Source organism: Diadema antillarum, unplaced genomic scaffold, assembly GCF_040938485.1.
Source record: "Diadema antillarum isolate AM-2024a unplaced genomic scaffold, OU_Dant_1.0 seq00000565_RagTag, whole genome shotgun sequence".
NCBI lineage: Eukaryota > Metazoa > Echinodermata > Echinoidea > Diadematoida > Diadematidae > Diadema > Diadema antillarum.
Genome location: NW_027271504.1, coordinates 1,030,309 through 1,055,960, shown reverse-complemented (window position 1 = coordinate 1,055,960; position 25,652 = coordinate 1,030,309). Strand labels below are relative to the sequence as shown.

Genomic DNA, 25,652 nt, shown 5'->3' with positions numbered 1-25,652 from the left:
TTCTTTTTTCGAAATGAGAATAACAGCAATAGGAAGAATGAAACTGCCACTATCCATTATTATCATCTCTTCTATAAATCACCCTAACAAAACAAACAATGAACACACATACAAACAAGCATGAACCATACAAAAGCAGTAACGAGAAATGAAAACATACATCAAAAAGATGAACATAAATCCATGACTGAGAAACACCCGGACCCACACCACAACTCTCCCCGGCACAGGTCCCTCTATCACGAGCCCTTGTTCTTGACGCTAGCGCTGCTCCGCTGCTGCTTTGCCCGGAACTTGTTGACGATGACGCCTGAGGTGGTGATGCTGTTGCCGAGGAACAGGGAGAGGAAGATGGCACTGGAGACGGGAACCTGGGGGGGGGGGGGGAGGAGACAGATGAGGAGCAACAATATAGAGATGGAACTGATTGACAAATTGCCCTACATCGACGTAAATTCATGAATTTGAATATAGAGATGTACCGAAATTCCACTTTGAAATCTTTCGCTTAGGATGTCTTCTGGATACTTGACAGCTTGATAAAGATATACAACCAGCAAATTAGATACGAGACTAAAGTGGGTCCAGTGCTATTTGTACAAATACCAGCATATATTCTATCACCCTTGTGATAATAGTTATTAAGTCTGGTGAAAAATTGACCGTATCTTTTCAAGAAGAAGAAAATTTGGGTATTTGTCCCCAATTCAACAAAATTCAATTTATTCACTCGACTTGTCACTGACACAATGTTTAAGTATAATATTATTTCCCTTCTTTCCTGAGAGAGGAAAGTCACGTGCTCTTTTATTATGCTAGAAAATGAAGATATGTTGAATTCTCTTTATATTCTATTTATACCATTGTCCTGCTGTGATGTCACAAACTATTGTAGTCTCCTCATCCAGCAATGGTGGCACCAAAACTCTAACAATTCATAACATTTGAACCAATTGTCCGATTTTTCTCAAACTTCACTGATGTGTTCTACTAATGTAGCTGAATTCACTCAATCCACACATATGTTTGGGTATTATTCTCTTTGACATTCAATTACATAACTACATGCACATTCTTTTCCCTTTCAAAACAACAAAGAAAAACAAGGGATACTTGTATGGCCTCTGCTTACCATCCATTCATTGCAGTCAGGATGCTTGGAAAGATGGTATAGTGTGTAAGCATTGTAAAACTGCCAGGTCTGTGGGGAGAAGGGGGTGGGGGATATTAGTATACACAGTGTAGTAAATGAACAAAACATTCACAGATTGTATCAAACTGTGGAATTCCATTCATTCTGGTAAGACACTTACAAGAGGACACTTGATGTGATTTGCTACATTGAGGTTCTTTGAAGGAGATGAGGACAAGTTAGGCAACCAAAACACATGAAACAAACATCTATTCTCCTTCTAAAAAAGAATCAAGGCCACTCCATGGTTTTAAAAACAATAAAGCAACTTTCTAAAAAAACATTAACTTTCTATCAGACTAATACAAAATCAAACATCATTAGTGATGTGTACTATGCAAACTTCATAATATCAACAGCCAGAACAGTCCTTCATTCAAATTACTTACATCTGGCTCCTTTTAACTTTTTCTTAAAAAACCCATTCCATACTGAATTTTGAAATGCCCAAAGCCTTAATACGCAGGCCACCAGGTTCCTATGTGGAACAGGTTAAAGTTGTCAGCCTAATCAGCAGTATAAGGTAAAACTTTTAGCTCGACAGGTTTACACAACCTATGCATCACGACAGAGATACCATGTGATCTTATACATCCTAACACACACATATGCTGAGAATAGTGCTTCCAAATTCATGGTCTTAAAAAGCCACCCAAAAGGAAGATTTAAGCACACACGCCCACCACCATCTCTGACCTACTGGTAGATTTCCAAATACTCACGTATGCCACAAACAGGAAAGGCAGTAGGAAGGTCAGGCCTCTCCACATCCAGTTTTGGAAACCCTCTGGAGAATCAAATGAAGGGATGAGAAGGTCAACAATTTGAATTGAAATGAAATCTTGAAACAAAATATCTAACTCAGACAAAATACACAGCCCAATTGCAATGGTCATATTTGGTTTAGTCTAGTTGGTCATTAGAAAACCCATTCAGTGCTTCTAGGAGACTAATGGCTATAAGATTCATTTCAAATTCATCTCTATCATTCACTCATCTCTAAAGACTAGTTTATAGGCAACAAGGAAAAATGCTATGACTAGGGGCAATACTAGTGGTACCAGCACACTTGATGAAGGGATTTCAGTAATGACAGTCCATGATCTTATCTAAAGAGCCAAAAGTGGTGGTACATAAAAGGTTGAGGGTAGGAGGTTGAGTAACATTCTAATACATCCCTTTAAACACCTCCCGTAAACATTTCCATACTTTACACAAGAATATGTAAATTTCACAGCCCCTTTGCTGGCTCCTTGAGAACTATTACATAATTTACACTGAGAACACATAAATTTCAAAAATGAATTGTTCATTCCAATGCAGAGTATATAGCTCTCAGCAGCCCTAGGAGAAACCCTGCCAGTGATGACTCACCCACTGTGATGTACATGTCGCTCTTTTCACCCAGGGCACGTAACCTGTAGAGACACCCACTCTGGTAGTAGTACTGGATCAGCTGTACCACACCTACAAAAGACAGACAGGTGGTATAAATATCTCAGTCATGCATATTTGAACATACATTTTTCATGTATTGTTTCTGAAGTAGTCAAGATCCTATTTCGCCCAGGCAGATTTGAACGAAATTTATTCATACAACACATGGACAGCAGTCACCAAGTTTTCGCAGTCCCACCTGCAGTAAAACATGCAGGCTCCCTATCACATACTCATTTTATACACCAAGGTGGAGAGGAGAGTTTATCAACTCAGAGCTGACAACATTCCCACATGGCCTATGGCAGGACTAAAACCTTGGACCTTCCAGTAAAAATGTACAGTACACAATCCCACAGACCATAATTGAGCCTAACGTGTATGTTCACCAGTCAAATAATTGTTAGTGCTTGCTTCTAAGGAACATATCATACTAGCATCGTTAGCCACTGTTTAAACAAGGACACATACAGAGTAAAGTACCACAGTGAGATACACTACACAGTTTCCTCTCTATCATTACTGGCTAATGAGCAATTTCAGTCATCAAGATTTCCCCCGGGTCTTGCATTATCTTCAGATGAGATGCAGAAAAGTAAAATTTCAGCTGTAAGCTGAAGAAGACTGAATGACGATTCATGAAAGACAGAGCAGAATAGAGCTCATTCCCTGACGAAAGTGCATACAGCTTCAAAACTGATCCCTGTTCAGATGATTAAGCTTGAAATACCCTGAAAAGGATAATACGTTCTTGAAATACGAAAAAAGGGGGGGGGGAAACTCATCAAAAATAATAATGTTGTGGCCATTGTGTAAACTATTCCTGCATACTGTAAAACCAGAAATATTAATGTGCAGTTTATTTTCACAAATTTCGCACGAGCCAGGATTCGCGAAATTAAATGTACGAGAAAGTTCTCGCCTACACAGCATGTATTGAAAGCCAGTGGCAATTTGCAAAAACGTCATGCAATGAAAAGAGACTATTGACTCCCATTCGCGAAAATTTTGAGCCACAAAAATATCTTGATTTACCGAACATTACAGCTGATTCACAAATGAAACAAGAGCAATAATGTAACTATCAAAGAACAAAGTTGAAGTGATGTGTTTTTGTGAATGTGAACGGTATTCCATCTTGAAGGATGGAAGAACTCACTGAGATAGAGGGAGAAGATCATGAACTGATTCCTGAACATCCGATAGCTGACACTGTCTGGCCAGATGAGGAGAATGGCAGTCAGTAACACGCTGAGGTAGTGGTGGACCACCCACCAGCCTTTGATTCTGGATTTTGGAAATGCAAAAACAGTTGAGAGAATAGAGAACACACTATTTTACCTCTTGGAGATGTACAATGTAAAGATACTTTGCACGTGGGGAGACGACCAACGACCAAGAATTTGACTGCAAAATAAAAAAAATTACAACAAAAGTGGCAGGACCTATCAAAAGCACATCTTGTTATACCAAGACCCCACACAGTTCTGAAAAGATCAAAGTCTTCTAAATAAGGCATAAGAACAGTTGACAAGAACAAAACTGGGACAAACCCAAACCATTCAGAGCACATTACCTTGATCCGTTATGGCGTAGAATAGATTCTCTCACGACCAGGGTGCAGTAGTACCAAACCAGCAAGAAATGGTAGCAGGCATCGCATATCCTGAATGTGCCAAGAGAGGATAGAATTGATATGCAGGTTGAAAATATATGCATATATACTCATTTTTTATGCGACCACTACAGCATTCAGATAAACAGGGGTGAAATGGTTCACAGGCCATTTTTACAATCAGTGGTGTAAAACACGGTTTTGGCACTAATTGGTGTATAACTTTCTTGTACACTGACAGATATGCATTATTTTTTCTCATAAACTTACCACCCACAGTGTCTACCTTGGGTACCTTAATGAACTTTCCTCTCTTTTTCTTTCAGATGTGGCATGCACTTACATGCTTGAAATCCAACACTTTTGGTGTATGCACTCTGACATGGCTTTTTTGTCAGACCTAGCATATTAAATTGTTTATTCCTTTTCATTATTTTTGTTGTTGTGGTGATAGACAGGTATCCAACATTAAGAACTATTATGTTTACCAGGTGCTGCTTTGTCTTCTTTAAAGACTGAAATTGTCCAAACTTTATGTTTCGGAGGTGACATTTTCCGTTAACAATTATCCCCTCTTTTGAGTTAGCTCTTGCTCACAATTATAAAATTCAACTTTGCTAATTTCCATCAAAACAGAATAGTAATCAATCTGACTTAACTTCGATCCAAAGATTATTTGCTTCAAATAGCTTATCATTTTTTGGTGAGTGTTTATAAATTTATGCAACTTTTCCGTTAACTTTTCTGTCACCTCCGAGACAACAGATTTATGTATTTGATTTTTTTATTCTTGACATCAGTTATACATTACATCTACAAAAATGTAACATATCCCCTCACATTATCTCTGAAGGAAGGTAGTAGAAATATAGCCTGTTGTTTTCATTTCGGAGCAATTTACAATTTTCCGTTAACACTTGTCACCTCCGAAACAATCGTCACCTCCGAAACAACAAGCGTATTATATTAGATAATTTCTCGAAGACAAAGCAATTTTGTTTGATTCTGTCCAATTGACAGGAATCTCTTTTGGATGAAAATAGTAATATGGCAACAGGAAGTAAGAATTTTCTAGATATTAATAAAAGATCTAATAAAAACTAAAAATTACTGTTTCGGAGGTGACAAAACACTGTTAACAAGAGTTTTTCCTCATTTCTATTGAAGAGAAACCATATTATGTACACCAATGGTTTCATTTATTTTAGTAACATAAGTCTCAAAGTGGAGAAATCAACTAACACACTCTCACTCTTATTTTTATTACTATACTGTAGGTTTTAGGGCAAATTTACATTTTTTCACTTTTTTAACAAAGAGAATGCACAAAATACACCCATCTGTTGTATATATAATATTGTAATCAAGATCAATTCTCCTGCTTTAGTTAAGTAAACATATAGATGCTTTCATCTTAGAAGCTTGATTTCCAATTTAAGCAATTTAGTTGTGAAGATTTACCAATCACAGCTTTCCATGTAGGTTGCTTTTTCTTGTGTTTCGGAGGTGACTTTGTTTGTTAACACCATATTGTTATGTGATAGTGAAAGGCAAGACTTCAGTTCCTTTTCATTATCTATCAACATTTTCAAATACATTTAATATCTACAAAATCATCACAATAGAAGTGACTTTTGTATACCTAGCTCACCAGAATTCCCTTGATACCAAAGTGATACATGTGGCAGTTCATGCATGCCCTAGTCCACAATAGTAAAAAAAATCATAAAATAATCAAACTCCACAAAAAGGCCACATGCCTATAGCTGGTGCACAACTTGTTCTTGAATTCTTAGTTGTTGTTTTTCCATGTACAACGTGGTAATCATAAACAAAATTATGTGATTTTTTTTTTTAAATATGACAATAATTATTACATTTTCCAAGTTGAGCCAACTGTTTATGACATTGTATTTTTTAAGATTATTGAAGTTATCTGACAACTAAAGTGAACAGAGGAACAAGTCACCAGGACTGGAAAGGGAAAGATCAAAAAACAAGATTTGTAGTTCTATCTCAATATAATTTTGATGACGTGTTTACCTTGTTTTGTTATTATGTTTTATCTTAGAATTTGGCTTTAAGTACTGGAATTTCAAGGAAAAGAAAATGGTTTCTTAAAGGACAAGTCCACCTTCATATACATGTGGATTGAGTGAATGCAACAACATTAGTAGAACACATCATTGAAAGTTTGGGAAATTGGACAAGCCATTCAACAGTTATGGGCTTTTTTAAGTATCTATGCAATCACTGCTGGATGAGACGACTACGACAGTGTATGATGTCACATGCATACAACGATATAAAGAAAATATAAGTGAATTTCACAAAACTTTACTTTTTGAAAAAAGTGCACATTTCTTCAACTTGCTACTGATGTATGTTAGGGCAATATTATTCACCCTGCCTTCCAAAAGAGAGTAGTCAAGTGTTCTTTTGTTATGCAAGAAAAGTGAAAATATGTTGAATTTTCTTGATACTTTCTCTATATCCTTGTACACATGTGACATCACAAGCTATAGAAGTCTTCTCATTCAGCTTTGACTGAGCAGAAACTTCAAAAATCCATAACTCTGGAACGGATTGCCTTATTTTCCTCAAACTCTCACTGATGTGTTTTACTAATATTGCTGTATTTACTCAACCCTCGTGTCTATTGAGGTGAACTTGTCCTTTTTCGGTCCCTTATAGGGTTATTTGAGACCAGTTTGTGTCCGGGACCTTCTGTGAAGTTGATGGGGAAAATTACTGAACAAAAAAAAAAATCCCCATAAGTTCACACAAAAGCATTATGCTGCTCTCTTCAGCTGGGAAACACAAATTGTTGTCTTAACCAAACTGTAAAAACTTGCTAAAGATTAGTATGAATTACAATCTAAAACAAAATATGAGCTGGTATCCACTATCATGAAAGAGAATAACTAAACAAAATAACAAGTAAGAACTGAAAGAAAGAGCTTATATTTGAAAATTAAAACCATGAGGAAAGACATGAATGTTCACAATATATTATTAGTTAACACCTGAGAAGTTGGGTTGTCTCTGTGTTGTGTCACCTCCAAAACAATAATATGATCTTTTCTTATCTTATACTTTTTACTCTCAAAAGTGACTAATATATATGATTTGCAGGTAATTTTCAAGCAATTCAGAAAGATACATAAAATATATTTTAGTAATGTCGACAGTTTAAATGAATCTGGTATATAGAAAATGTATCCCAGATGAACCAAACACCTTTCACCAGTATTATAACATTTGTATGGTGGCTATCAAGAATGATGAAGAATTCATGAACATCCTTGAATTAATCTATTTATAATACTATGTGCAAACAAAAAAATAATACAAGTCAAATAAGAATTTTTGCTTTTGGCATTCATAACCTATATCCCCACCAAAAAATTACAATGGTACCCTCCGCAACGATAACTTTAAATATAGTGAATCAATCTAAAATACAATTTGAGGGATTGAAACTATAAATCATTGCCCACACCTTACAGAAAACCCCATTCAATTTGCTTCAGAGGTCAAAGAGAAATGAGGATTTTTGTAGAGCATGTCAGGAATCCCTTCCCTCCAAGTTCTGTATATTGTGTTTACACATTAATATGCAGTTCCAAGAGCATCCACAGTGCTAAACTTGGAAGAATCAGACTCCTGACATACTTTATAACAATCCACATTTCTTTGAGACCACTTAATCAAATTGACTGGGGCTTTCTGCAAAATAGAGCTAAGATGTTATGATTTAAGACCCCAAAGTAGATTTTCGCTGATTTAATCATATTTGGTGCTATCAATGAAAAAGTCTAATTGTAAATTTGGGGGGGGGGGGGGGGGGGACATACTATATGAATATTTGAACACAATGTTAACATTGAATGTCACCTCCGAAACAAAGTTATTCTTCCCTGGTGTTGTGGAATAAAATGTTCTGAGAGCAAAGAAACATTACTAAAATGATCTTACACCCTCATTTCAGTTTAAGGTAGAAAATGGAATGCCATGTTTCTTCAGGCTACAATATCTAGCTTATGTCCGTCATATTCTTACTGTAAATGAATATTTCAACACAATGTTAACATTGAATGTCACCTCCGAAACGAAGTGATTCTTCCCTGGTGTTGTGGAATAAAATGTTCTGAGAGCAAAGAAACATTACTAAAATGATCTCACACCCTTATCTCAATTTAAGGTAGAAAATGGAATGCCCTGTTTCTTCAGATTACAATATTTAGCTTACAACCTTCGTCCAAATGGATAGCAAACTACTGGTACCCATGCTACTTAATGAAGTGTAAAAAAACACTTGTTCTGTGTGGTTTATCTGCTTGAAACAGGAGTTAATTTCTTGTTCTCGAGTTATAATTATTAAAAACATTGATAAAAAGAAGAAGTTTTGTGTTATTGTCACTTATTCTACAAAAAAACTGAGTGTTAATATTAATGTCACCTCCGAAACATTCTATTATGTTAACTGTCACCTCCGAAACATCCATGTGTGAAAAATCCAAGATTTAAAGAAATGATTGGAATTTCATTTAACCTACATAGGAAGATAGCCCTTCTTAAAGACTTGTTATAGTATAGAGTTTGACCTGGCTTGCCCTCCAATAAATAGTTAAAATCTTAAAAATTGCATGTCAAGTGGTATTTTTACCAAAAATTTATAAATCTCATGTATTTTTTTTTTTATTCACTTTATATTCAACCCCCAAATAGTTTTGATTCACAAACTATATATTGTTGTTAACCATATAGACTTTGCATGGTGAAGTTTGACTACAGAGTTTTGTCATTGTGGTGCAATTCATGAAAACAAAATTTTGCTTAAATTTACTTCAGGTGCCAGGGTTTTCCTTAAATTACACCAATAACTCTTCAGCTTTAAGGTCTGATATGTTATTTTTTCAAAAATTTGAATACTTTCCAACAGGAATCAAACAGAATAATGAAAAAATATTTTGTTTGAAATTTTGACCCTCCGAGTACAAAAGTTACACCACTGATCGTAAAAAAGGCCATGCTGCTTTTTGTTTGCACATTTCATTCGTGATTTTACTGTGTATCTGAACTAGGCTTTATCTACATTGACTTACACTCACACTGACACCTGCAGCTGTTTCACATATGGAAAGTTTACTCAAACTTTACACAAAGTCACAATTACTATAAAGCAGCACATAACATAAAATCATAACCGCTGAAGATCACAAGGGAGAAGACTACACAGCATGTGCATACATAGAGATAAAATGGTATATCAACAAATGTCTTAGACATTTCTCATAGCTAGTCTAGATTGCATCTTTGTACGTGATTTTTGCCATTTCTGAGTTGGCAAATACTAATGCATCACTGATCTACATTTTCTTGTATTACAGTAAATGGAATGATGTCATGAAATACCTTCGCAGAGCAGTTCAGTTCTATTCATGCAATTTTCACTGCTTTTGCCAAGTACTAAGAAACAGCATTTCTACACTGGTTCCTACAGCCCACACATAGTCGTGGTCATTAAGACTGACTACAATATGATATACTCTTACAAAGAATACACAAACTATAGGCATATGAGACTTGTATTAAAGATGAAATGGTAATTCATTAAAATTGTTTCCCCATAACATGCTAGTTAGGAGGTGATTTCAAGCGCAATTTTCACTCAAAAGCAATACTCCCTGATTTATAAAATGTTTGTGTTTACATCCCTTTTGTACAGTTGTATACATGTATATCTACATTCTATTTTTTTCCAGATTCCAAAACTATACTCAAGCTTTTAAATCATATTTCTGCTTGTTCCTACAAGCTTCATTAACCTCTCTTTCACAAATGAATGCAAGGGACATATCAAGTGCTTTGCTGGAAAACTTTGGGTTCAAAATCTGCCAGAACACTTGTCCACTGGTACTGGTACATGTACAAGTATATCACATTTTGTATTGAAAGATGGCTATAAAGCTCTACGGTATGTTTAATTTTACGGGTTACATTAATTCACTCGACTATACACACAGCACTAGCTTTTCTAAAACCGGATACATGTACTAACGCAATGCCACACTTGCATCTAAAATCTTATGCTCGCCATGAAATAATAGCATTGCATAACTGAAAATAAAACCACTAAATAATACTGACGACAAATCACAAATAAAAATCACAGTACATACAAATCACTGCTGTCTATCATCAGACACTTCTACATTGTTGTCATAATAGGAGGGTGAAAATGGCACATTCTTTTTGAACACATCCACAAACACAAATTAGGCAGCAAACTCAGTCTGATTTTGCAAAACCCTGTGCAAACACTCTCATGAGCATATGATGTGAGTTTCTACCACTAGTTGAATTGAATGAAAAATGTATACAGACAAGCAGTAATGGTTTATTTTGGAGAGTGTATATGTGGGGGGGGGGGGGAGAGGAGAGGGGGAACTCTATGATCAACTGATTTTTTATTTATTTATTTATTTATCATTATTGTGTTGTTGTTGTTGTTGTTGTTGTTGTTGTTGTTGTTGTTGTTGTTGTTGTTGTTTTGGTGTCAGAACAAGCATTCCCTGTCTGAAAATAGTTCCATGCTATTCCTCCAAAATAAATGAATAATCATTAAAATAAAACAAACTGCAAAAATATATCACTTCTTGTTTTCTGTGCAGGACACTTAATGATGACCACAAAGTGAATTTGTATTAAAAACCAACAATATTTCTGGTCTAATCTTTTTTCACTGACTCTGAACTATATTGTACACATGTACTTGCATTCAGTACACACTATATACACTGTGACCCTCCACAAGGATACACCCTATGCTGACATTGCAACATATAATGCACACCAGGTACAGTACTTCATACCAGCATGCAGACAAATCACAAACAAGCAAATGACACAAAAATAATAAAATATGCAAAACAATTATTCAAATCAGGCCCTGCATTATCCCTTTAACACTAGATGCAAAGCATGCATACATCCACTACAGCAGTAACAACAGAATACTTGTGATATCAATATCACACGTGTAATTGTGATGAGAAACTAACAGCCATCAACATCATCATTAAGAAACCAACATAACAAAAAAGGTAATATGAATGCTAACAAAGGCATAAATTTTGCTCTTAATGGCCTACTACCCATCAAGTAAACTGTCAATTCACATTCTTTATAGCTCAGCGTTGTTCATGTTTTTCCCTTCATGTCTATCTGTTGTTGTTGTTGTGTGTTTCTCTTTCCACAGACTTTCCTTGCTCCCAAAACGAAAGGGTCATAGCTTACCTGACAATACGATTAGGCTTTACTGTGTTCACTTGGCTAGTTAATGGAAAGCGGATGGATGAAAGGAGCAGTCAATGAGAGCAGTTAAGTGTTAGGAATGGTTTTAAAGGCATGACTGGGGAAAGACCCATTCTTTTTAGAGGGATGGTACAGTTTTTGGTTTAGATGGGGCTGGAGGTTTCCAACTTTTCTATGTGTGTTTGTGGGATAATGACAAACCTCTTATGAAATACGAAAGAACATGTAATTCTTAGAGGAATTCACAGTGTATTTGATGAAAATCGGTCTTGAAATGGCTGAGATTTCCAAAAAAGCGATCCTAGTAAAATGTGACAGGCCACGACTTTTATTAGGATCTCTTTGTTTTACCTTGTTTTTGGATATCTCAGTAATTTCAAAGCCGATTTTCATCAAATAAACTTTTGATTCCCCTTAGAAATATATGCTCTTTCACATTTCATAGAGTGGTTTCTAAATATCTCGCAAAATGTTCAAAGCTGAATCCTCATCTCAACCAGTACTGTACAGTCCCTTTAATGACAGCAGCATAAGAGAGAATATGAGCTTACAAGAGGATGCATATAGCATGCACACGTACTTATTTCACTTTTGTTGTCAATTTTTTTTTTCCATGTCTCCCCTATCCCATTAAGTCTTTTGGTGTGGCACTGTAACTTCTCATTTTAATTCTTACTCTTCACTATTTGTATTCCTTTAAGCATAAAATATCTACTAGTATTTCATTTGAGTCCCATTTTGACCATGAAAATGCAATTGCTTGAATTTCTGGTTGCAGAATTAGGAAAGCCTCAAAAATTGTTGCAATCATACTTGATTCTTAAATTGGCAATACATTGTATAAGATAAAGTGAGTATTTTTATATCATATTGGCAAGTTGTTCTTTTTTATTGTTTTCTCTAAACTCTGTGCAGATTTGATAAATTCAACCAGTGCCATCGTATACACTTTCTTTAAAGTAGGATGTAAATGCAGTAAAACTCGAGTTGCCAATGTAATGGAAAGATGATAATCTTTGCAACAAAATTTCCCAAGGACTTGACGGATTATACAATAGACATTATATGTACAATATGGTTGTGAAAGAGATGGAGAGATAAGACAAGAGTGGAATAGTGATAGTGAGACAGAAATACTGAAAATCTGACACAGACACAGAATATTTTTTTCAAGTCTTTTTCCATGATTATATTTGCCTCTGCGAATGCATGTATAGCCTAATAGAGAAGGGGACAAGTAGTTATACAGTAAGAACAAAGATGATGGAAAACAAAATAGCACGTCAGCCTGAAGGCTAATATAAGATTAAAGAATTGACAGAGTAAACATGACACGAAGAAAGGAGGAAGGCAGAAGATATATGTGTCGAATGTGCACGTGAGTACTCAGCATTTAAATACTTCAATCACCCCTCTGAGGTACATGTAGATAATTTTCAGGGTGAAGGCATGAGAAATATAGACGTGAGATACGGAGAAGTCAATGATAGAGGGAGAAACTAAGAATAGGGGAATTTTCATGTGTTAATGAGGACAAACAATAATATGCACATCTCGAAAGGAGGAAATAGAATACTAAGCAAAGAAATGCCAGGCATTTGAAATGTCACAGAAATGAGAAAACACAGCTGTTGCATTATGGACAGTATGCACTTTTAATTGTTTTGAAGTAAAAATTGACTTAAAAAAAAACCAGCCCCCCAAAAAACTACCAAAAAAATGCAGTTATGATCACAATTGTCCATTGTTGGAATTTGGGTATAAAGCAAGTGCACGAAAAGACTGCGGATGGAAGGGACGCGAAGACAACAGTCCTTTGCATAAATAATCATGATTTATTTATATGTCTCGGGAAATTCAGTGATGCCGAGTAATATGTAAAATGCGAGGATTAATTCAGTGTCACCTCCTTCACAGTCAAATCTTATCCTCATAAAACTGATATACCTCGTAAGTTCTCTTGAGTTTTCAGAGTGTTGCTGCCCTGACATATAATCTATTTGAGCACTTTTTTTTTTGTAATCAAAGGCATACATTTGACATGTTCTATTGAAGTCACTTATGATGTGAATAAGTGTGTCTGCAAGTAACATAAGAGCAGTTGGGTAAAATGATTAGAAAAAGGTTTGTTGGGATTCCCAACACACCTTGGTTAGAGGGATGGGTACAAACCTGTTCTTGATGAACAAGGTGTTGATAGTGGCACCAACAAGCATGATGATGGACAGATAGAGCTTGAAGCGCTCGTATTCCTCCTTGTACGCAAACCTGGGTGAATGTCAAAATGTCAAAATGATATTCATGCCCTCATATACTAATGATGCATGGACTTGAATGGATCAGGGGAAATTGGATGCCTGAGTTTTATCTTGGAATGGTTTAAACCTACTTGGCTGTTTCATGTGGGTTTTAGGCAGTTTGGACAGTTAGAAAGAGCATCAGCTGAATCACAATATATGCCTACAGTACATAAAATGTGTTTTCAAAATGCCCACATGAAAGAGCTAAAGTGGCAAAACCTAACCAGTTATTATTTCCATCATGTATCTAGATCTGAAAACATTAAGTCATGAATTCAGTATACTAATTCTACTGGAGAAATTTATTTAAAAATGGCCATGCATAAATCTACAGGAAGAAATTTATGAATATATGGTCATACACAATTTCACGAGAAGAATCTTTGGTATACCAGATGGGAGAAGCAAATAATGTAAAAGAATGTGCACACTTAGTTATAGTCAGTAAAATTTCTCTTTCAGGGAAATCATCCAATCAGATTCCAGAGATTTCATATGAAATGGCATATATTACAAAATATCGATTGGATCTATTCAATTGTGTGTTAAACATGGCTATCTAATTTACTGTTACAGCGAAAGAGGCTTGGATGGCAGGAAAATATAACTTGAAACTGTATTGTAATTCCAAATCTGAAGACATCAAAAACTGGTATTAATTTATTTAAATGCACAAAGATATCTTTTGTCTGCCCTCTTGTACTTGTTCAAAGCAAAAATTAATATGATTAAAACCACAGGGTTGAAATCACACTTTCAACTTCAAATATCAAGGATCAACATACCATTGTGTGTCAATTATTACCGCACAAACCGTACAAGGTAATCAACTGAAAGTCTATAGAGACTTTAGAGTAGAAAAGTTTCAAGAAAAATATGAACAAAGGTTTAGAGACTGGAGATACACATTACCTGTCGGTTTTATTCAGAATGGAGACACTGATCGGTCCCATGATGGTGTTCAACAAGAAGCTGAGTGAAAAGAACAAAATGAAGTCTTTTTAAATGACAGTAAACACTCCAAACAATTTCTATTGCATGATGCTGAAATTATGACAAACATGCAAAGAATATAAGAAATATCTGAACTCCACAATAGGCATCGTGCAAAAGGAACTGATCTTCCTTACTCTACATCTTTTATATTGCCATTATGTCATTTATGTCAGTTACAATAATTTCAGTTGTCATGGCTACAATTCAAATGTTGACAATTAATTGGCACTGTCTACATAGGACTCGGGTGAAATAGCTAAAGAGTACTTACGAGGTCTTGCATTTATACGGATTCGAAACTCAGTGATTATAGAACCAAGGAGGTTCGAGAAATGGAGTCACAAAGTCTTATTCGCTTTGATCCCATGCTCGAAGCCGCCACTCAAAAATATTTGAAGTATGTGTCAAACTGGATCTGCCGCTCAGATGCGAAGACAATTGACTCGTGTCTCATTGCATAATCACCAGCCACTTTCCAAGGAAGATAATTATGTCTTTGTGATGGTAATTACTTTTCGCTATCCCTACTTACAAACGATGGGCGGTAGACAATGGTAAAGGCATGGGGGTGTGCGAATAGAAATTGCTCAAATATTGCTGAAATAGATATCAAAATTACTCGACTGTACGTGTCTGTACGCTAATCTGACATATTAAATTATAAAGAACTATACTTGAAGATGATACCATATTAGTTTCATTTGGCGGAAATAAGGAGAAAAGTGATAAAACCAGCTTTCCATGAGGGTAAAATTTCAAACACTTTCACAAAATAAGCTCAGATTTACACTTTTGCACATATTTTCGAACGGAATTGACTTTTGTTTTATATGCTTTATCATTAGGTGAAATTTCATTGCATTTGATATATAAACGAGCAGCATATACCCGATATTATGTTAGCATTAAAAATGAATCTTCAGATTGCTCAGAAAGATGGCGGCTTCAAGCATTGAACATCAAAGGCACAAATGCACCTGTGGAATTCTTTTGTCCATCCATAGAAAACTGACAGCTGATTGAATAATCATAGTCAGTTGTAACTCCATCTCTCAAACCTCCTTGATAGAACTATGTATCACATTGAAAAGAGTATTTCTGCTTCACATTTGTGACCCGCGACAACGGTTTCAGGCAAAAGTCGCAAGAGCAAATTCCCTCCTAGGCGGGGTACAAAGATTTTGACCATTATTTTTGTCGATTTAGGTTTTTTGCAGAAATCGAATCTTTGATATGTTTTCTACATCTACACTAAATTTCATAGCATAAGACTAAGTTTTTCCTATCGAAAATGGAATTTTAAGCACCCTATGTTGGATCGCACTCGTCAGTTTCGAGCTTCTTTCGAACTCCGCGCCAATATCCCTAGCGTTGCTACGGCGCGGGGTCTCGCATGCGATTGGCTGGTGCGTCGCATGCATTTACATAATTCGGCTTTAGGAGACACCAGTTGCAGCGTTTGGGGAATGCTTTGTCCACACGTGCACGATTACATGCTCCATTGTTCTTGCTATAGTGGTTTATATTATACGCTCGCTCTGTAGTGCGTGCTCTTCGTTTGGCTTTCTATCCAAACTATTCTACCGCAATGTTCGACAACGGAAGTGAAACGAAAATCATGTAACATGACATAACCGTGTGAAAAGAAACTAGATATTCTCAATCTTGTCTACGTTTGTACATGTAATAAAAATTATGACAGCAGACTGACTCAGTGGAAGGTAGATGGGAGGAAAGGAGCGGTCACATGTGACTAATTATATTCAAATATTACACGTGAAGATCGCACCAAACTAACGAATCGAGTTTGTTTTTTTGTTTGTTTTAGGGCAAGTCCAAGATAACACGCGCGTTACGTATGGGACATTCAGAGACTTTTATGACCTGAAAAATAGTGTTAATGGCCTTTGATCATATTAAACTTTATCATGGTGATTGGTATCTAGGAGAAGTATAATCATGCAAAAAATGAAGAAAAATGACCTTCACAATTATATTCTAGAAGAGAAAATATGTGCCGTTACGTATGGGACCAGAAAAATTTTATTTTTTTGAACATCTTTTTCAACCTCAAAACTCTCTGAAAGTATTTCATTCTACAACTTGTAACTCACTGTGATGAAAGTCACAACACTCAAGATTATCACAAGTAAGTTTCGTGTCATTAGGCAAAAAGCTCTAATTACAGGTTCTACTTAAAGACAGACATGACGTGTTACGTATGGGACAGTTACGTATGGGACAGTTTGTCCCCCATTCATTTAGTGTGTGAAGAACCATGTTTATGGGTATTTTGCATAATTATTGAAGTAAAATCAGTTGAAACTACTCAAATACTGATCCAGATTGTCAAGGAAACAATATTCCCCAAATATTCACCATCCAAATCATATTCAATCATATTTTTATATTTTTATGACCAACCTGAGTATGCATGCCCTATGTCCCCCATTCGTTTAGTGTGTATAGAGACATGTTTATGGGTATTTTGCAAAGTAATTTTGCAAAATACCAATAGACAATTTTTTGCATAATTATTGAAATTGAATCAGTTGAAACTACTCAAATACTGATCCAGATTGACAAGGGAACAATATTCCCCATAATCATATTTAATCATATTCTATATTTTTATGACCAACCTGAGTATGTATGCCCTATTTTTATCAGGATAGTTACTACTGAAAAATTGAGTAGTTTAAAGTGTTTACTTCCATTGATGAAGGGCAGTTTGCCATTTCGTTTCAATAAAAAACAACTTGACACAGGAAATATTAATTTTTATAAATAAGCAATACCTGCTGCGTGGAACCCCAGTGATTGAGTAGATATATGATGTCTGTCTAGCAGTCAGGTCATTGATTCGAGTCACACCTCAGTATGTTTTTTTTGTATACCCATGAATTTTGTCGTGGCTATTATTGAAACCTGAATAAGGACAATTTGTGTATCACTTGCAATAAAAAAAAAATCATTTTACTTTATATTTTTTTTAAATATTTATATCACAACCATTTCAAATTGGATCTCCATCACTAAACTTTGAATTCCTCTAGTCTTAGGATTGTATGCTCTTTGGTAATTCATATAATTGGTTTCCAATCATCTCATCAAATGTTGAAAAACTGAATCCCCATTTCTGCAAAAAACTATACCATCCCTTTAATGCTGATTTTTCATTGTGTATTTTGCCATTTTCCCCTCCCCCTTTCTGAAACTTGTTCAGTCAAGTACATGTATTGTTTAAAGTGTCTATAACTCAAAAAGTAGCTACAATGTTGGGAAGCTTTCTTCAGGATGATTGACCATTTGTGTACTGAGAGACCTTCCCAGCTAGCTACATGCATTCACATGCATTATGTATGAGGATGTCCCATACGTAACGCATTTGTCCCATACGTAACATTATTTCAATGCCTAATAAAAAATATTCCTTTTAATGTTTTTTCTTTTTTCTATGGTATCTAATTTCTCTAAACAATAAATTAGAACTTTCCAAAAGGGCATTAATATAACCTTAGCAATTTCAGAAAAAACCTAAAAAAATGACCTCAATTTGTTACGTATGGGACATCTCATGATAGGACACGAGCTAATTTGCATAATCATTTGCATAATCCCTAAATTTTCATACCAAGTTAAACTATTTGATGAACTTCTTATGTCCACATATTAATCAAATATCATTTGCTTTCCTTTGAATTAATATGAATTTTTATAAATGTCCCATACGTAACGCTGTGTTTCACATTTATGCAAATGAAGCCCTTGAAATTTGCATAAATTTACGTAATATAATTTTTTCCTCCATGGAAATCAAAACTTCAACTCATAAGCTTCAAAATGATACCAAACATGTCAATATTGAGCAAAGATGAAATTTTACCTTCTGAGGGGACCTTATCTTGGACTTGCCCTTTAATTTAATTAGCACCACCGAACAAAGCAACATATGCATGTCTTGTAAAAGCAAAACAAACAGAAAGCGTGACCCTTGCCAGCACAAGCAATTTTCTGCCTTCAAAACGGTCGCCAATGATAGACAAATCAACCACAATGAAAACGCGATTTGTAAATGTGTGGATTCGCCACCGCTCCTGTTACATGCACACGGTCATGGCGTGTGTGTCATTGCGTAATGCGTGCACCAAATACACATGTACATGTACACCATACAGCTGTACGTGCAATATCGTATTCGCCATCTTGAAAGACGTACTGTAAACAAACCTGTGCGAAACGCATTGTTTTTCGGCTCCATACGCTGAGCTCCGAGGAAGGTGCCCGGGAAATTTGACTCTCTCAGTGAGCCAATCAGAAGGCGATGTGGTTGCTAGAGGCGGAGCTTAACATCGATTGGCACCATCGTACGGATGGGTGATTCTCCCCTCGCATCGCCGCTAGGACATAGTCTTTGAGAAGGAGGTGAATCTTCAAAGCCTGTTTTTTCGCAATTTTGTCAGGCTAACAACTTAAAAAGTGCATTTTATTTCTCTTTCTATGCCCACTTATGGTGCCGAAGAATACAAGTGTTTTATATCAATGCAAAGCTTAGGAAATGGGCAATGTGATTCAGTGAAAAAATGAATTTTCAAAATTCCCGACTTTTGCCTGAAACCGTTGTCGCCGGTCACATTTCTTCTTCTTCTTCTGCACTGCCCTCACCTGTTCGACCTTGGGAGAGTGTCATACACCTCCCCACAAGTCTTCTTCCTCTCATCGATAAGTTTCTTCAGCTCATTGCTCTTGGCCTTTTCCTCTCCAGATAGCTTGCTTCCTTCCCTGAGGATATACAGACACACAACAGATGGGGATTCTCAGTTTCATAATCGCAAAGGTTGATTGCAACCTGAATGGATATTCTGACAAAATTGTTATTTCATATGTTCAAATCTATTGCACTGGGTCTCACTCTTATCTCTGCACTGGTTTACAAAATTGTTCAAACTGTATGAACCACATTTACATATGAAGTCAGTCTTGATAAGCCTGCTATGTCTATCAATGCCTTTGGGATAACATATATAGATGTATGCTGAATCAAAGAAGAAATTGATGAGCTCTTCCTCATGTTAGTGCGGGTGCGGGGGAGGGATGATACACTTATAATTTTCATAAAGCATATCACAGGTGAAAGTTTCATTAGCTTTCTACTTTATCTATACCTTTGTAAGTCTTCTGCAATCTGCTTGTACTTCTTCTTCTGGTGCCCAACCATAGCTGTGCATTTCCTCTGCATGGTTCGTACTTCTTCCAACTTCTCCTTGTACTTCTTATGGAGCTCCTACAAGAAAAGATGCAAAAAACAGAAAGTTGAAAGGCACTTTATGTATGTGACTGAACAGAACACAACAATACAGTATGAACAGAGTGCAGTCTTCTTCGGACAATCAGAACTGTGCTTTATTATCTTAAACAACTGTTTGTTATCAACATTTTGCAGTCTAAGAATACTTTTACATATATGGATACATCAAACGGTACTGTACATGTACAATATGGTGTGTGACATATACACCAAGTGTGAGACTATAGTGACCACCTGTCTATAAAGGTCATTCTTTCATCTTCCATGAGTGGCCAATTTAGACAGGTTTGATTGTGAACATGATGATCTTAAAGGTTATGTTTTTGTTTTGTCTCTGAATACCGTCTGATAAAATTGACGTTTGAGTTTCTTTTCTTAAAGGAATCTCAATGAAAGTCAGTTAGATACACTCAATCACACACACACACATGCACACACACACACACAAGAGTAAAAATTGTGACAAAGTTTTTAAAGATCCTAATGACTACATGACAGAATGTGACAATTCCGAGAATACACTAACCCTGCCTTCCATACATGTACCTTCAACACATGGTACAGTAAATTCTGACTAATTCTGACTGGTGTGTTTAAATTTTGAATCAGGGCAATTCCGCAGTTAGGTGGACATGACATGGATAAAAGAAATGTGCCTCTTTATCTTACTCTTTAATTTAGGTATCAACTAATGCCATGGATGTTCACCAATCATTAAGGTCTTTCAAATTCAGTAGATTTTATTTTTCATATTTATTGATTTTGCGAGATCTAAAACCATCATTTAAAATGTACATGTGGGACTGGGGATGCTGAAATTCACTTAAATGCCAATTACAGTGGGTTGCTTTGAAATTTTTTCCTGAATTTTTTTCTAAAGGGTAAAAGATGAATATACTTAAATACTCCAGAAGTCATGTGACATTTTGTCAATTACAAAAGGGTGAAATGACCAGCGGAATTACTCCGGACAAATGTAACGTTACTAACCGTAACGTTACTAACCATGCATTTGGGGGTCTAGCTAATAAATTATCGGTCGAACTGCTAAAAATATTTGCATGAACATTTGTCATGATGCAATAATTGAAATTAATGCAACACTTTGTTTGAAGTAACTTTAAATTTTGCACACTTTTTGTTACAAGACATTGATTTTTTTGTCATGTCCTTTTTTCGTAACGTTACTAACCAGCCCTTTTAGTTGCCATAGCAATTCTAATATTTATTGGACTGTATTCATTCTTTTCTATAGCATAGACCTGGGAAGGATGAACATGTTTTACGATGATTTTGACTTGAAATGAATAAATGGTGATTTAGTAGTAAAAATAAATATCTAAATTTCTTTAAATGTAACGTTACTAACCGCGGAATTGCCCATCAAGATTTTCACAACTTCAAAAAAGATATATGCACAAATCATACACTACAAGTTGGTGCAGAGTGCAAAGTCTTTTAGTTTCAGAAGCTGAAGGGAGGGTGCTGTGCCAATCTTCAATGTACACACGCCCATATTTGTAAGGTGGTGAAGGGGAGGGGTTCCACTGAGCATGCAACCACTGAGCATGCAAACAAAATAATATAACTGGTCATGATCACTACTGTACCAGTATACACATGACTGGCCAACCCCCCCCCCTTTTTTTTTTGAATGAAAAAGTCTTGTTTCTATGATATCTAGCATTCTTGGCAACCACTCAAGTTAATACTGACAGGTCAATCATGTATATCACTGCCACTATCGCGATACAGAGATTTAGATGCTTCTACAGCGGTAAACTTAATTGTGTAAAAAGCATACGTGTAAAGCATTAGAAAGAAAAAAAATCCATCGGTCCAGAGGAGTTTTATACCATTTTTTACTTTCATGGTCCTCCTCCTCCTAGGAGTCCTACTTAGGTAGGGGATTTTGTGAAGCCAGACAAAGCATAGCCTGTACGTACAAGTACGCTCCGGAGTATATAGCCCTGATGATAAAATACAGACTGCTCTTTCAGTCAGGTAAAGCATGTGAAGTACAAATGTAGGAGGGGTATGTCATGACAGCAAATGATTACTGTACTGATACTAGATCCTCTAGTAGAGTAAGAACCCCAATTTTCGGACGGCCTCCAATATCCGGACACTTAACACTTATCACAAGGCAGCAAAGTCGACTGTCACAGCACAAGCATATCACATCGTTTCACATACTAGCAAACTCGTTCACCACACGAAAATGCCCGAGTCACCTCCAAAAATCCATCTAAAATCCCAAATTTTGCAGTCAAAATCGCGGAATCGCCGCGACTTTTCCAAAGCGCGGACAAATTAGGGCCCGTGTTAAGAACCGGGGTCGCCGAAAAAGCGCTAAAAATTGAAAATTACGCCGTTTGGTTGCGAGATTTTTCGCTTTATCCTCAAAAACACAAAAGAAAAACAAAATCTCCGTACGTGCCGATGCAGTGAATGAATGTACAGGGGCTGAATGCAAATGCAGAGTCCCCAAAATTCGGACACGAACGGGCGCCGCAACATCCCCAATGCAACCTTGCGTCAACAAGGTATGGCGCGCGCGGATTTTTCTGCGGCCTTGTACGTACATGCGTACTGACATTGCACGCGTGTCCGGATTTTGGAAACGCTGTCCGAATTTTGGGGAATTGACAAGGTGATAATATTTGGGGATTTTGTGAAATTTTCTGATCGGTTTAACAAAATCAATATTGGGAAAAATTAGTTTGATATATGTAACAAACATTATCATAGATTTCATTTTGTGGAAAATTATTTGAGTTGAATAAATATTGCAAAAAAGCTTAAGTGTCCGAAAATTGGGGCCTTTACTCTAATTGTTAGCCCGACAAGACACCGTGCAAAGCATGGCGTTTCCGTACGCCAGTACGGCGACACTTGTGTACAGCGACAGGGCTGTGCATACTGATTCTATAGTTAAGTGATAAATTAGTTAATTTAAGTGTAGATACTGGTGAGTGATACTGATATACTGTAGACCCTTCTAGATGATAGACCCCTGTTAAAGCACAGGACACAATTTGGCAACCGACCCACTCAAACCTGTGTTTGTAGTGTGATGTGTGTGAGACATTTGTAGACCCCAACACCTTTATATATTGTCGAATTATCTGACTAGTGAATGTGAGTGAAGAGAATGGGCTACCCAGTAACTTTATTGAGTATACAACCAAAATGACTTGATCATGATGTCTCGATTCTATTTCTAAATAGTATTCATGGTACACAATTGGTATATGAAATGCGGCATACCGGGCAGGGTTTTTTAGGTCTCAGGATAACCCCGGGGCGCTCCTTCTATCACTAATTCACACAGCACAGGTCAATAGAGTCTACTGTCAGTGTCACTAGTGTAGTGACAGTACTGACACTGACTGAGTTAAGGGAGTACTGCTAAGGACGACATAGACACAAACATAATAATACTAATAGAATCATCGTCATTAGGACATGCAATTACATGATTATAGCATCACCCCGACCCAACCTTTCCTGAGGTATAGTTGTAGACAATCTAAATTGATTTTTACTGTTCGAGCATGCACACTGCACATGACGACATGGCTCGCGTTCTTCAGCTTCAATCGCCTGATCACGCAAGCCCGTAGTGGCCGTGCGCCCGAGCCGCAACTCACGCAGCCGCTCAGCCAGTCATGCCAGAGAGGCCGGTCGTAGACTTCCACCGCACCGGTAAGAAGAACCGGCCCGGCGGTGTGGGCCGTGCAAAAGACATTCAATAGTCGTCTTAAATTGTACTAGTATGCGAAATCAACTTACTCTCATGTCATTATATTCCTTTGCTAAGTCATCTAGCTCTTCGGCAAACGTAGGAAGATTGGTGTCCGCCATCCTGAAAATAAGGGATGATGCAACTTTCCTTCAGATCCTTCGTCAGCGCAGCGTATGTGTGATAAGGTTCTTTCTGCTACTAGTATTCGCAATTAATACGTAGTTGCAATACGTATGCTACCGGCCGGATACCCAGCGTAGGATCGATCGTACTGTGTCCATGCACTGCACACTAGCTTTCCGTACTAGTTATACGAGTATCAGTGACATAGTGCCGATCACACACAAAACAGCTGTGTGTTCAGCTGCAATCTAATCTAAATCCATTGTATATTTTCACAAATTACATTTGATTATACATATAACATGTCAATAATTTTGATCACTATATGAATTTCAATTATTTATTGCTGTGGTACGTTTTTCAAAGTTTTGGGACACATGTTTGCAACTATTTGCAAAAAAAGGTAAGCTCGGCAACATAGGAAATTTACCCAATAGTTTATGAGCTCAGATCAGCCCATCTCATATGATGCTTGCGCGCACAGCTGAAAAAGTTATTCATAGACCCACTCAACCGAACACACCATAAACAATAAAGCAACAAAACACGGGGTTGGAGGAGAGAGAGGGAGAGATCAGAGGGGGAGAGAGAGACAATAATATTGATGGGTAGGAGGAGAGAGAAGGAAAATGCATGTAGGCCCTACATGTAGATAAATATTTGCTTGCTGCATTTCCGATCAAAGTAGGCCTGACTGTTGCAGGGCTGAAAATAGCCTAAAAATTATGGCGTATTTCTGTTCACGCCTGCATCAGAGGATGAGTAGGCCTACTAACAAAAATTTAAGCTCACCCGGAAACGAGCATATATTTGGGAACTATAATAATATGGAAATACTCTAAATGTGATGTTGAATCTGCCAATACATCAAAATTTAATGATGCTTTAAAACTCGGTCCAATTTTGTGTATTCTTCACCTTTTTTATCTCACAGGTTCACTTTAATTACTGTTCTTATATTTTCTTTTGTTGCAAATGAATGAATGGTTTATTGATCATCAAACTTCGCAGCCGAATGCCTGAACTGCGTCTGATTTACATCGATAAAAATACAGCAGAGACAAAATAAATTACATATATACAAAACACGAACAAAATACAATCATTAATTACAACGACAATAACAACAACAAATCATCAGTACATGAATAGTGGCAATACATTCAGTATATAAATCATATTACAACAAAGGCAGAGTTGGGTGAAAAAAAAATTAGGCCCGGTTTACACATATGTACCTTATATCCTCCATTATTGACATATCACAACCATTTCAATTAATAAAGAGGGTATGGAAGAAAAAGAGAGGAGGCGTGGAATGAGGAATGTTGAGAGATAGAGAATGCTACATGCAGTGTGATGCTGAGACAGGAACAGAGTGAGGGGGAGAGCTAGAGGAGAAAAAAGAAACAAAGGCTGGGGGAGAAGAATATATAGGGAGGCACAAAGGAAGAGCAGGAGAAATGTAAGGATAAAGGAGAAGAAGAAGAAGAGGAGTGAGTAGAGGGGAAAAGGAAGGAAAGAAAGGGAAAGAAGCTGTATGCATCTGGATAAATATAAAAACGGACAATTCAAACATAATGAACATACAGCTGTAAGCACATTATTTCACT

General features: G+C 36.6%; 1 protein-coding gene across 1 annotated transcript; it reads right to left on the bottom strand.

The window, feature by feature from the left end:
- LOC139735150 (transmembrane protein 120A-like) lies at positions 1-24,035 on the bottom strand. The gene is made up of 12 exons (XM_071645911.1): positions 23,964-24,035; positions 20,026-20,144; positions 19,526-19,642; positions 14,777-14,836; positions 13,737-13,832; positions 11,547-11,582; positions 4,206-4,295; positions 3,789-3,916; positions 2,567-2,659; positions 1,915-1,979; positions 1,133-1,201; positions 1-371 (listed from the first exon to the last, which is right to left on the bottom strand). Exons 1-12 carry the CDS (start codon positions 24,033-24,035, stop codon positions 240-242), a joined length of 1,077 nt encoding a protein of 358 aa, XP_071502012.1. The 3' UTR covers positions 1-239.
- Between the last annotated feature and the right edge of the window lie 1,617 nt (positions 24,036-25,652).